General features: G+C 39.8%; 1 protein-coding gene across 1 annotated transcript in view; it reads left to right on the forward strand.

Moving 5' to 3' along the window:
* Positions 1–14512, forward strand: part of ADAM23 (ADAM metallopeptidase domain 23) — a 141092-nt gene that overhangs the window by 68609 nt on the left and 57971 nt on the right. The window contains exon 4 of the mRNA XM_090282916.1: positions 11333–11396. Within this exon, the coding sequence (XP_090139042.1) occupies positions 11333–11396 (64 nt within the window). The remainder of the gene's footprint in view (positions 1–11332; positions 11397–14512) is intronic.

The raw sequence follows: 14512 nt of genomic DNA on the forward strand, positions 1-14512 counted from the left end.
AGAAATTAGTTGGCCATCAGGCAAATTTTGACTTTTTTTAAACAATCAAAGGCTCAGTGAATACTTTTCTGATGCTTTGAAATGTGCTCAGAAGATGGGGTAAGTTTGAAGATCATTTTTCTAAATAGTAATTTAAAAAATAGGTATTATTTTTGTATGATAATCATTTCGTACTTGAAAAAAATCATTAGAAAATTCTTTTTCTTCCTCCTTCTCTTCTTTTTTTAGTACATTGTGCTCTTGTCTGCCATATTGGTTTGATATTACTGCAGTACTGTTTTTAATTGCTGCTTTGGGTTAATTTCTTAAACATATCTAATATTTAGGAAGGACTATGGTTATCATCTCTAAACATCCCCGTGTTATATGTATGGCAGCGGCGGCAGCCGTCCGTCTCAAGAGACGATGGTGTAGCTTCTTAAGAGTCTATCTGCACCGCCGAGAATGGCTGTGCAGTCTGACTCGGGAGTGACACGGTATCTGTCTCCTCCCGTGTTGAATCGACATCTTGCGATGTCGCTGGAGTGTCCTCTCCAGTGAAGCTGAAGCTACAGAGCCTGGGCAGGGTGACATGGAGGGTCTGCTGTTGCCCATGCAGCAGACCCCCCCCTCTCTTCACAGCTGAAGGATCCAAGGGAAAGACGGAGTCAATACAGCTTGGCTTCAGGTGCGCCGCAGGAGTTGCCGGTGTTGACTACAACGTCAAACCGCCTTAGGGACTCCGGCTCCGGATTTTCTGTCGGGGTTTACTCCCTTAGCCTTTCCCCTGAAGAGGTATGCCGCAAGGCAGCGGAGGTTTTTTGGAGTCAGAGTTTTCCTTCTCTGATGTGCCCTGACTGGAAGATCGAACCAGCGACACTTAGCTCGCAGGCCGACGCTCAATCCACTGAGCCAAACCAGCCAGGGGTAGTTATATGTATGAAGGTTACCATAATTGTGTAGTGATGATTTTGCCTAGCACAGAGAACTCTAGGATGACAACTTCAAATGCCTCTTCCTGTATAGGGCTGTGTGCAGGCTTGTCTTTAGTCTGTCTCATGGGACTTGCTCTATGGAAGATTTGGGTCTAAGTTAAGCCAGCAGATACTATGCATGCTCAGATTGTAGCAACACAGGAGAAATAAAGGGTTAGATACTCTGGTAGGGTAAAAAGGGAGGGAAAGAGCACACAGAAGACAACTGTGGTTGATTTATAAAAATCTTACTCTTTATTAAAACAGCATAAAACTGGAAAGTTCATACAAGCACTTGCATAACAAGTTTTAGCACAAATAATCTGTACAATACAAGTATTTCTAAAAATGGAAATGCTGACATAAAAACTAAGCAATCTTTAATCTTTTCTTTGACCCTCATTTGCATCATTTTTTTCTCTCATTCAATCTTCAGTCATTAATGGAATGAGTGAAGGAAGGTTAAAGCTACAGGCGTTTACATGTGGAAAGGCCTTTCCTTAGTGTTTTTGGTCTCTTGCCATTCTCTCCCACTGCCAGCGTTAATTACTTTGCAGATGGCTCTAACTGACCCACTAAAAGAGCCTTGTCTGTGTTCAGCCCTTCCCTGGCCCTAAAGTCTTTGCTGTTTCTGAGAACATAAATGTAGTACTTGCTCTCAGCTTTAGAAAGAGGAGAGCCATGTTTGGCCTTCCAAGTTCCGAGTCCTAGTCCTAGAATGAGTGCCCTTTGCTTTCAAAGTTCCAACTCCTTGCTTAAACCTAAATGTGCCTCTTTAACACCGTCACCCCTTTGAATGATGCTGTGGCCATGCTGGATGTCCATTTACTCCTTGAACATGACTCCTTTTCCTGACTCATGGGTTTGCACACCCTGGTCCCAATATATATGGCCTGCTCTTTCCTATCTATTTTTTTCTGGTCCATATTTTGTAATGAACTTGCCCTGGCCCTGCTTTCTTTTTGAAAAGTTCCTGATCACCTGAGTGGAAATTAATTTCCTCTTAGGAGCAGCTTGATGCTTTGTTATGATAGTAGGGTATATGCTGCTTTGTCTTATTTTAATTATGAGATTATAATCACCTTGTTTCCCTTTCTGTCCTCACTCCAACCTCCTTTGGGTGTTCAGGAAATGTTGGTCGAATTGCGTTGAAGGGCAGAGGCAACCGGGCCGGCCACTGCTCCTTGTGTGGCTGGTGGTGGGATTGTCCATGTCTGTGGCTCATTTCCTTTCCTGGGCCTGAAATTAGTCATTAATCAATTCCCTTCCTAAAAGAGCTATGTTTCTCTTCCTTTAAAAATCATAACTTGTACAATAGTTTCGTATTTTAATAGGCACAATATATTCATTGTAAACATTTTAGGAAAAAAAACCATTGTAACTTTTACAGGAAGCAATAGCCCATTATTAATTTGTGTGTATATGTCTGCAGATATTTTATTATATGTGAACATAAATATATATTTCTAAAAAGTTAGACATTTATCATAATATTTTCTTATTCGTTTTTCTCACTATATGATGTTATAAACATGATTTTTGTCTTTCTAAGTGTCTGTAAAAACATATAAGCCTACTCACATCTACATCATTTGCACAGAAAAACCATTCGTGTGCCTGTATTTGTTCTTGTCAAATTATTTCCTTAGGAGAACTTTGTAAGTAGCACTTATAAGATTATAAAAACTGGACTTCCGGCCAAAATGGAGGCTTAGATGGACATGCTCGGCCTCCCTCTACAACTAGAGAGGAATACAGCTACTTCAAAACAAAAGATAACTAGAAATTCCAGAAAATAAAACTACATGGAAGCCCAACGTATGAAGTTATAAACCAGCGGCGCTCTCTGGGCAGGTAGGAAGAGCGAAATCCTGCGGTGCTGTTTGCGGTCGCACCAGGGACAGCGGCAGGGAGAACAATCCCAGCGGCAGGGAGGACAATCCCGGCTGCAGTCAAACCCTGGCGACTCGCGACCCCAACGCTGGGAGAAGCAGCCACCACATCACCTCGAACAGTGAGGCCCAGGGGGCGGGAGGACGGATCCCGGTCTCCTAGCGGAATAACCGTGTGAATCCGTCTTGGACCCCCGCCCCCACACAAAGTGCCACAGCGCTGCAAAATAGGTTGCGGATCGGCGCCGGTCGCTGGGTTGTTACGAGTACACAGGCACTGCCCCCTATAGCCGGCCCAAGAAAACAAAACGCATCTGTCAAAATGAGGCAGACAACTATAGAAATCCCAGTGGCGCAGCTCACCAGGCAGCAGATGAAGAACCTGACAGATGAACAGATAAGAAACCTGTCAGAGGCTCAGTTCAGGACCATTGTTATCAGGTGGCTTACAGAATTAACAAAAGATCTGGAAAAAGATGAGAAAGAATTGAAAAACACTCATACTGAAAGGAACAAAACCTCATATGAGACAGATGGTGAGGAAATAAAATCCAGAGTTCAAATCAACAAACCAGAACAAAGAGAAGGAACAAACAGTCAACCAGTGTGGAGAGAGGAAACGGGAAGCAAGGAAAATGATGAGAGGATCAGAAACCTCTGGGACACCTATAATAGATTGAATATATGGATCATAGGATTGCCAGAGGGTGAAGAAGAAGAGCTAGAAATTGAAAAATTAAGTGAAAATATAATAAAGCAGAACTTCCCAAACTTGGGGAAGGAAATAGACTTACAGGCCCAGGAAGCACAGAGAATTCCAAAAAAGCTGGACCCAGGGAGAACCACTCCAAGACACATTATAATCAAAATGTCGAAAGTTAAAGATAAAGAGAATCTTAAAAGCAGCAAGAGAGAAGAAAAGAATCATGTACAAAGGGGTCCCAATTAGACTATCAGCTGACTTCTCAAGGGAGACCCTGCAGGCAAGAAGGGACTGGCAAGAAATACTCAAAGTAATGAAAAGCAAAAACCTACAACCACGAACACTCTATCCAGCGAAATTGTCATTCAGAATAGAAGGGCAGAGAAAGTGTTTCCAGGACAAAATAAAACTTTCTGAAAGAGTTCATTAGATCCAAACCACTGTTATATGAGATGTTAAAGGGACTGGTTTAGAAGAAGGAGGATCAAAGCTATGAAATCTAAAATGAAAACTGCATCACAAGAAACAACAACAGAAGCTGGGGAACTGAAACAAAGGCAAACTAAACAGGCAACGAGAGTGGAAAAAGAACTATAGGTATGGAGAGCATATTGGGGGGAGGTCAGCAGGGAGGGGGAACGGGGAGAGGGAGGGAGATGATATAGGAATTAAGGATCATGGTAGGAGGGAATGGAATAGACAGAGAAAGGTTGAGAAGAACTATATGCACAACTAATGGACATGGTCTAAAAGGGGGGGGACAACTGGAGGGAGGGGGGGCACCGGTGGAGGGGAGAAGAGGGAAGGGAAATTGGGACAAATGTAACATTATAATCAATAAAACACATTAAAAAAAAGATTATAAAAACTTACGTATTTGAAGGGTGGACATGCTTTCAGGACTTTTGATGGTTATTGCTAAATTGCCCTCTAGAAAGACATATTAATTCATGTTCCTAATAGTAATGTGTGGAGTGCCAGTTTTTCTCCATTCTTGCCAGCTCTGGCTACTATCATTCTTTTTTATTCTCAAAACTGACGGGTGAAAGTGGTCCCTCATGGCTATTTTAATGTACAGGTCTTTTATTACTAATACAATTGTAGAGTTGTATGTGATTGATCACTTTTAGTGTTTTCTGTGAATAGCATTTTGTACATTGTATTTTGTGAATTGCCTGCCCATGCCTTTTGCCCACTTTCTGTTGGGTTGTTTATTTTTGCTTATTTTTGGCTCCTTATGTTAAAGATAGCAACTTTGTTTTTCATATGTTTTATAAATGTTTTGTCTCTGTGTTGAAATTTTGTTTATGGTATTTTTTTAACTTATGAAAATTTAAGACATTTTTATAGTCATCTTTTTTTTTTTCAATGACTCCTAGATTTAATGTAATGCTTAAGACAGTGTCTCCTTAATCTTCAGCTGTATTTTTATGGTCAATTTATAGCTTTACTTTTAAACATACATGCCTTTAATGAATATATTATTAGTTTGGTGTAAGACTTGATGAAGGGATCTAACTTTCCCAAAATGTTTAGTCACTTATTCCGAACGTATTTATTCTCTATTTATTTTCTTTTCTATCAATTTAAAATGCCATTATTTTCACATTTTACATTTTTGATGTGAACTTGAATCTCTTCTCAACTTTCTCTTCTGCCCTTTGGGCTATCTTTCTCATCAGCCCAGAGCCTTCTGTATTGTCCTTACTATAGTAGTACATAGGGTCATATTGTTATTTCTCTTTAAAAAAATGTTTGGGTAGTTATCAACATTTATTCTTTAAGATGAACTTTATAATAATTTTGTCAAGTTTAAAACTTTCTGAGATTTTGTTTGGGATTACATTAAAGTTATAGAGTATATGTATATCTATACATACGTACATATACATATAAATATTCACATACACCATAAATATATAAAATCTGTTGCCATTGTTCTCACTGTTAGCAGAAACTCTCTTCCAGATTATTTCAAGGTTGTTTTGCTGGTGCACATGGAATTGTATTTTATTTTTGCATATTTATCTTATAACCAGCCACCTTACTTAACTTTTATTATTTCTGATAATTGCCCAATTGGTTTCCTTTATATCCTTTTAACCATTTCATGCATACTGAAGAAGAAAAGACACTGTATAAAAGTGTGCAGTTTTTCTATATATACTAAAAATGAAAGAAGTAAGGAGTTCTTGTTCTAGGATGTGGCAAGAAGTGGATTTGGAGGAGAGTCATTTCTTCTGGACAAGTTTATCATAAGTCAGGGTTGCTCATAATGGATCCATGACTATTCCCTATAATTTTACTATGTGTGAAACCTGGTTTAATAATTGTACAAATAAATATTGGGCAGATCAGAAAAAAACCTGGATTAGCAATATTTGACTAAATAATATTTATTATTTGAAAATTGTGTATTAAAACATTTGTTATGTGTGACTGTGTTCAAAAGATATTCCATCTTTATTTGGATGCAGTTTTCTTTGTGTTTAATTTTTTTTTTTTTTGTTTCATGACATATGTGGCTCAAACCACATATGTGAGAGTAACTACAATTCTATCATAGAGGATACTGGCAGCCACACTAGGAATGTGGTAGCTACTTCATATGGTCTGGTTTAAAAGTTGGAGAGGAGGAATTAAACATCTTTCAGTTTTGCATAATTAAAGGTGTTTCTATTGATTCCACTTTCTTTGAAGGGAACTCTCATGTATGTATGCATTTATTTGTTTCTTTATTTATTGGGGTGGCATAGATTAATAAAATTTTATAGGTTTATTTGTACTGTGTGTTCACCATCCCAAGTCAAGTTTCCTTCTATCACCATTTATCGCCCCTTTACTGTCTCCTACCTCCCCCTACACCCCTTTCCCTCAGGTAATCACCATACTGTTGTCTGTCTATAAGGTTTATTTTTCTTAATCCCATCACCTTTTTCACCCAGCCCCCCTATCCCCTCCCCTCCGACAGCTGTCAGTCTGTTCTCTGTATCAGAAGGGAACTCTTAACTGACTATTCTTGTTGGCCAATTGAGCCAGCTTGAGTGGGGGTGCTTAGCTTTTATATCACCTTAAGTTTATTCCTTATTTCCCTCCTAACATCTCCTTTCTCTACTTCCCTATCTGTTAATTTGCAGCCTGACTATGTTTCCGGTTCTTATTATACTAGAGTGTTCTTAACCGTACGATGGGACATGGGGCCATCACCTATGAGATACAGGAGTGCCTACACATTAAAATTTCTGCTGCAGCTCTTATGTGGTTTAGGAACTCATGAAATTCCCATTGTGACCCTTAAAGGAGCCGACAGCCTTTCATCCTGTTTGTGGCTAGGAGTGCTCTCCACCTGCAGCTCTGTTCCTATGGCATATTGCCTGGCCCTGGACTAGCATGCCATCTTTGTTTGATCTAACACAAAGCCTCAATTCAACTTCTCATTTCTTGCATCCACTTAACATATTGTTTCTATACTCTTAAATCTCAACCTCTCCATGTCTACAGTATTTTAACTCAGCTTAAATTCTTACTGTATTGTTTACACTCAAAGGAGTATATATTTTCTAGTTGAAACAACTTTTGGTATAAAAATGTTTTTAGGTGGGACAAGTCTAATTTTTTCTTAAAACTTGAGAAAACTGGTGATTGAAAATCATTTTACTTTTTAAGTCTATTGTTTTCAAAAGGAAGGTAATGTAAGGGCAGGAGGATTATCATAAGATTGCAGGCTTATGCTTGTATGAATGTACTGAGTTTAAATTCTGTCTCTTTTCATTACAACTTATAGTGAGTATTTAATAAATTAAAAATATTTATGTCAATGAAAGGAAAGAAGAGAAGCTTGCAATGTAAAGAGGGAGTGGGCATGGTGCTTCACTGGACAATGCATGATGCTCCATGAAGTTGAGAGTGCCCACGGTGACCAGCTTTCGTTGTTATGTGAGACCTGGTGGGGAGGGTGACAGGAGGCTTCTTGGGTGGATCTGTTAAGGACCATTTGGGATGATCAGGGTTCCCAATGTTGAGAAGTTAAAAACTGTCCAACAAAAGATAATCAGATGAATGAATTATGAAAATGGATATTAGTGGCAATCCTTTCTCTTATAGAGTTTTTCATTCTTTGTTCACATACATATTGTGTTCTGTTCCAATTCCAATATGAACACATAAGGAAACTAATTTATGTGTTTTACCACTGAGGATTGAATTAGGATACTTGTGCTGCTGTTTACATAAGAACAAAGGCATTGTGTGGCAAGGAGAATGGCTGGTCTAGACCTGAGAAGACCACGGTATTAGAGTGATCATGGACGCACCGCTTCCTACCTTCTAATCTTGGACTGTTGGCTCTTCTCTCGGTGTCATGTCTTGATATTATGCACTGAAAGAGAGAACCTAAAGTGCCTCCTCAAGGTTATCTTAAAACAGTGGCATTTAAACAGCCACAGAACCCCAAAACAACTGGTAAAGGAGACATGCTCACAGACTGCTTATTTAGTAGCGTCTCAGCTTTGGGGTATTTTTTACCCATCAACTAGCCTGACCTTCCATGCAGAACCTGAGTGTGTGTGCCTTAACTTTGAGCTTTATGTAGGCTAACCATGCGTCCCACTTTCCCCAGGACGGTTCCTTCTGATGTGGGGCTGTTGTCCTGGCATAATTATTAATGTGCCTCTTTTTTCTCCCATAAATGGCCTGATTTGGATGATAAATTACATGGCTACCCAGTTGTTATGCCTTTGTGCTCGCTACTCTTCTTCTGGATTGTTCTCTAGCTCTGCTGGTGCAGAAATGCCCTGTGGGCCTCTAGCTCCCTTCAGAACAGCTTGTTCTGCTCCCCACCCCACCCCTTCCATTCAATGTCCAGATCAGAGGTACAGCCTGAGGGTTCAGCAGTTAATTTCAGAACTGGAAGTTTTAGAGACTGGTAGTTGGACTGCTTTTTCCACGGAAGCGAATGATTTTTCCCTCATGTAGAACAGAGGGTTTCCTTGCGGTCCAGTGTATGTCTTTCCCAGCAGCCTTCCTTGTAGCCCCAGGCCCTGTTACCTCTGCTGTCTCATTCTGAATCACATGCTTGGTTATCCCACTTACAACCTTTCACAACAAGGTTCCCTAAAAGAAAGCATGTGGTTCTTTCTTTAAAGTAAGGGATTCAGGTTATTCTCCAAAACACTAGAAGTCTTTCACCCTTCATGGGGTGGGCCTGGCATCCAGTCCATGCTGGTAGATGTTTGCTCACACTGCAAATGATGACTAGGCTTACTGTGCGTTAGGCATCATGTGAGTGCCAGGGACGCTGCAATGAGTGAAAGAAACAGTTTAAAGGGGGGGATTGCTGTGGTCAGCCAGGGGGAGAGGACAGAACAAACGGGGATGTGTGCTGTTTCTAGGAGGTGGGGAAGTGATGCAGAGAATACGCTGTTATTTTATGTCTCTCAGTGTCTGTCACAGGCGCCTAGAAAAGGAGCTCTTTTTCTTCTTTAGTATTCCCAAATGCAGTCGATTTTAGAAATAGCTTTGTAAGTTGGGGGGTGGGGTGGGGAGAGGCCCTTTATAAAGGAGAAATAGGATAATTAAAGTGACCTTTATCAGATCTGGCAATTAATGGTTAGAAAATTATCTGCCTTTGTAATTACAAGCAAAAGCAATAGTCTAAAATAACATATTTGCAACTCTTAGACATGCTCCAGTGATTATGTGGTTGAGAATTTTAAAAATAATGAATTACCTGTAGAGAGGGGTGATTAGAATGCAGTTAGTGAAAACTCTCTGTCTCTTGGTGTTGTGGAAGCATTCCTCAGAGAAGTGTTACTACCAAAGGCCCTGTTTATGTACACCCACGGTGCTGGTAGCTGACTTCATTAGCTAGATATGAAAGAAGTTTCTGTACCCTGTCAGGTATTCTCAAGAATATAGAGTTAAGAATTCTTGTTATTTTTTTACTGTTATTTATAATTTTTAAAAAGATTTTATTTATTTATTTTCAGAGAGAGGGGAAAGGAGGGAGAAAGAAAGGGAGAGAAACATCAATCGGTTGCCTCTGGCACGCCCCCAACTGGGGACGTGGCCCACAACCCAGGCATGTGCCCTGACTGGGAATCGAACCAGTGATCTTTTGGCTTTCAGGCCAGCACTTAGTTCACTGAGCTACTTAGGGCTGTTATTTAGATTTTTAAAAGGAAATGAGTATGTACCATAATTTAGTTTGGAATGTAGAATCATCAGTAGAGGCACATTTGATTGTTAATTTCATTATAAACACCTGTCCAAGGCACAGGCATGACTTTATTTCTGTATTGTAAAGGTTGTCCTTTAGCTCCTTCAGGAAACACGCACCTACACGAGCCACTTCCCGGTTCCCTGCTGACCGGCTCTGGGCCTCCTCCTGCCCTCCTCATTGGCTCATTTCAGAACTGTATCAGGTACAGCTCTCAAAATGATGCAAAATCTTTGAGTCCTCTCAGATGTCGATTAGAGAAGTAGTGCCAAGAGTTCCTAACAAGAAAACTTACAATTAGGTAGAATTATAGAGAACAGACTGTCAGAGCTAGATGGGACCTGAGGAATCATTGGCTCCAGCCCTTCCTTTTGCAGATGAGGAAATTTAGGGCACACATCTGGCTCATACTAGAACCTACTGTTGTCCTTCAGTTACCCTTCTGATTATATGAGTTGATACCATTACAGTCCTTAGAACAGTACCTAGGACATAGCAAGTGTTCAGTTAATGTGAGTTGTCACTTATTATTTCTAGTGGTGGAGTTCAAATGAGAATGCACATACCCTAAAACATCCCATGTTCTTTTAGATGCTCATATTTTGTATGTCCCACATTCTATAGGGAGAAATGTGTGTGAAGAAGTTGAGTTAAAATCAAGAGTGACAGCTTCAATGCCATCACTGAGCACGTGCTCAGGGCTGAGTTCTGGGCTAAGTACTGCACATGCATTTTCATTTACGTAATCCTCACACTCTTCCTTGTTTCCATTTGACTCACATAAAGGCTGTGGCTGTGTCGAGTAACTTGTCCATGGCCACAACCACTGTTAAGGGGCCAGGCTAGACTTTAAATCCTCCTTTGTCTGACATCAGGATCTACCTACTTAACTGTTATTTTATCAGTAGTAAGCAAATGATGGTCCTTGGGCCAAATCCAGCCATAGTTGTTTTTGTACAGTCCTTGAGCTAAGAATGCTTTTTTTTTTTTTTTTCATTTTTATATAGCTAAAATAAAATAAAGATGAATTCTATTTCATGATGTGTGAAAATTTTGTGAAATTTAAATTTCAATGACCATAAATGAAATTTTATTGGAACACATCGGCGCCCTTGTTTCTATGTTGCCTGGGGCTGGTTTGTGATACAACAGCAGAGTTGAATAGTTGTGATAGGGAGCTGGCTTTTATTCTATACTCTTTCTCGGTGATTATGTTTTGTGAGGTTCTAATTATTTAGATCATTGTGGTGGGATTTTATAGGGCCTTTCTCCTCTTGTTAACCCTCCTTTTTTGTTTGTTCTGTGTTCATTGACATATCCGTCAAATGGTGAAGTGTATATAAAAGATGTTCACCCTTAAGTTATCTGTATCTTATGTTTTTGAACAGGCTGAGGAATGAATTCTTGCTGGGTAACATCTGGAACTTGATGATGCCCTTTTTGTACTCTGGACTGTAGCTATTTGTTCGTGGTGCACATACCCCTCACAGTCATTTATTGAGCTTATTATTTTTAAACCTCCAAGTATCTTAGATGCAGAAATCACTTTATCTTCTTTCCTTCGTAGTGATTTGCTGTCTTCTGATTATGTGGAGATTCACTACGAAAATGGAAAACCACAGTACTCTAAGGTATGGTTGACAGCGTATGGAAATCCTGTAGTATAAGTACACTTAATCATCAACTGTTCAATGCATACTGCATGGTTTTCATGTCTATCTTAATAAAATCATCTGCCCTCTTATACAATGGTAGGAAATTTTTACATTTAAAATTTTAACATATATTTAGGAGAAATTTATTAAAATTTACAAATGTTAAAGTAACAGTTGAGGTTCTGTGTATTCTGGCCAATAAAGAAATGTGTTTTTGTTGTTGTTGTTTGTTTCTTTTTTTGTGTGGGGATCCAGTAACAAATGAAAACAAGGCTATTTATTTAAAGAATTAAGAATTTCAAGATGGTAACAGTGACCCATTTAACCAAGAAATGTTTATTGTTTGACATACAGTGTCTTATGTAAGTGAATGGTGGAAAGAGCTATACAGTTTCATATCAGCATCTTAAATTTATAGATGACCAGGCTATGGTCATAGAAAATGAATGATAAGACTGGATGGGTTATTCAAATGAATATTTAATCCGAGTGACTTCAGTGCCCGAGAAGGTGGGGGAAGGAAGATTTAGGGAACACTTTCCCTCTTAATCTTCACAATAGTTCTCTGAGGTGGATATTGTTATTCCTGTTGTACGAAGGAAGAAATGAAGGCAGAGAGAGGGTAAAATAAACCTGCCAGCAAGCATTGGAATATAAAGGTAATTGGGTACTTGATTTCCTTCAGCTGGAGATTAACTTTTATAAGGAGCAAGTGGGTTTAGATTAAAATGAGAATGAGATTATTTGTATGTAAGGAAAGCAGTGATCTCTACCAGTTAGGGTAAAAGTCCTGGGAATAACTACATGCAGACTTGGATCTGTAGGGGAAATCCACAGAGGGCCATTGAGCCAAAGCAGTGTCCACAGATACCCCAGGCATGGGAGAGGTCACATATGGAAGCAAACCACAGTAGGGGAAATCACTGGATTCATGTTTTTAAATTGCCGAAAAGCATCAACAGAAAAGTGGACCTTTCATGTGTGGGCTTGCTGAGTTGTGTAGCATAGAGAACTGGGTTTGTCAGTCTGATGGCCTCATGACAGATGTTTAACTGTAAATACTGCCAAGGGGGACATGAAATTGCTCAGGATTTGTAACTGTCCAATGAACAGTGGGCACAATTGTAATTTGATGTGTATTCTAACCCTTTGAATGTTCGGCCACAGATTAAGAACTTCTGTATATTATTTTTACCAGTCTGTCCATTCTTCCCTTAGGCTGCATCTTGCGGGTGGTTTGAATTTCCCTAAAAGTTAATGCTGTGGAAAGTGAGCAGAAATGCTAAATCAAGCATGGGGATGGTGCTTCCTGGCATCTGTACAGGCCGTAGCTTCTGTCCCTGTGCCAGTGCTGGGGGCACTGCGGACGCTGAGTCATGAGTCTGGAGGAGAGGAGATTGCACAAGAACTTTATAGACTCAGCAAATGAGCCGCCTTGCAGGCCACAGGAACTGAATACAAACTTCTCACTAAGAAGTTTATATATATATATATATACATTTTTTAAGAAGCAGAATAACTAATTGGCTTCCATAGATCATTTGAGGTGCCCAAAGGAAGCCTTATCATTAATAATAAGACACATCAAATCTTGCCAGTTGAAACTAAAATTTAAAACAAAAGGTAGTTCAACTCTGGCAAAAGAAGTGTCCCTTGCAGTTTGTTTTATTCCTCTTTATCATTATTGGGTAGGAAGACTGTCCTTTCCTAGTTCTATTTTCTCACCGTGGTGGCCTCTTCCTGTTCCCTTATTCACTCCCACCCAGGGGACAGAAGAGCAACTTAACTGGTGGAAAGGGGCTGGGCATGTCCATGTATTCCCTTCCACTCTTTCTTTTGTGAGATCCCCCTCCCTACAGGAAGAGCACCTTCTGCCCACTTTTCCTTGCTCTCAGTTGTAAGTGGCAGCCTGTGTGTGTGTGAGGTGGGGGGTGTTGGTTGCCCAATAGTGTCTGTGTCTGGGTAGGCAAATCGGGCTAACTTGGGGCTGCAGCGTTGGATTCTCAGCTAATCCTCTCCTCCAGTATAGTGCTGTCAAAAATGAAGGTGATTTTTTTTTTAATCATTGTCTCATTTGGTTTTAAATTTAAGTGGGTACCACTTCAACCCATCTAGACTGGCTATAATAAAAAAGATGAACAAGAACAAGTGTTGACAAGAATGTGGAGAACTGGAACCCTCATGCACTGCTGGTAGAAATGTAAAATGGTAGAGCTGCTTGGGAAAATAGTTCGGCAGTTCCTCAAAATGTTAAGCATATGACCCAGCAATTCTAAACCTAGATATGTATCTCCTGCCTGCTGATGCTTAGTCACAGATCTGTGTCTCGCTCGTAGCCGGTGATCTCGAATTCACTGGCCGGCACTCTTGAACTGAGGCCTTTCTGACTGGAGAAACACCAATATGGGAGTCTGAAGATATAGATTTCATTTTGGCTTTTGCTGTCATTGGCAGAGCCTTTTAACACTTTGTGACTGTCTCCCTATTTGTACATGGAGATAGTAGTTACTGCAAGATATTGAGTGTTCAAGACAGTTAGTCCTTATGTGGAAGGCACCCCTGATGCTGACTGACCAATGTCACTGTTAATGAAGCCCTCTAGAAGTGGCCTCTTTGCCCTGGTCCACTACTGTTATCCTGTTACCCAAGTGGGAATGCCTCTTTTCACTTGGGAGTTATTTAATATGAATTACTTCAATATGTTACTTTGCAGTTGTGCTTATAAAATGCTGCATAGATCTGAAGAGTTGCCAAATAGTATTTTTCTGGTAATGCTTTCTTTAAAAACTTGGTATAAACTTAATCATTAGTAATGCAGAAGATCCTCTAATACTGCTAATACAAAACTGAATTAGAACCCAACAGATTACTTACAGTGCTTAATATAATTACACCATTAAGAGATTAACACTTTTTAATGATGATAAACATCAGGGATTGGATGTTACTTCAAGTCCCGTTTGAGGTCCAGAAAATATGATGCTCTACATTCAAATATATAGGGAACTCAAACAGTTCCCTTCAGATAATATCCTCCTTAATTAAAACAGATAATAATGACCTTTATACTGAGAGAGAGAACATCAACCTTC

Source organism: Furipterus horrens, unplaced genomic scaffold (assembly GCF_987537825.1).
Source record: "Furipterus horrens unplaced genomic scaffold, mFurHor1.1.pri manual_scaffold_1, whole genome shotgun sequence".
Taxonomy (NCBI): domain Eukaryota; kingdom Metazoa; phylum Chordata; class Mammalia; order Chiroptera; family Furipteridae; genus Furipterus; species Furipterus horrens.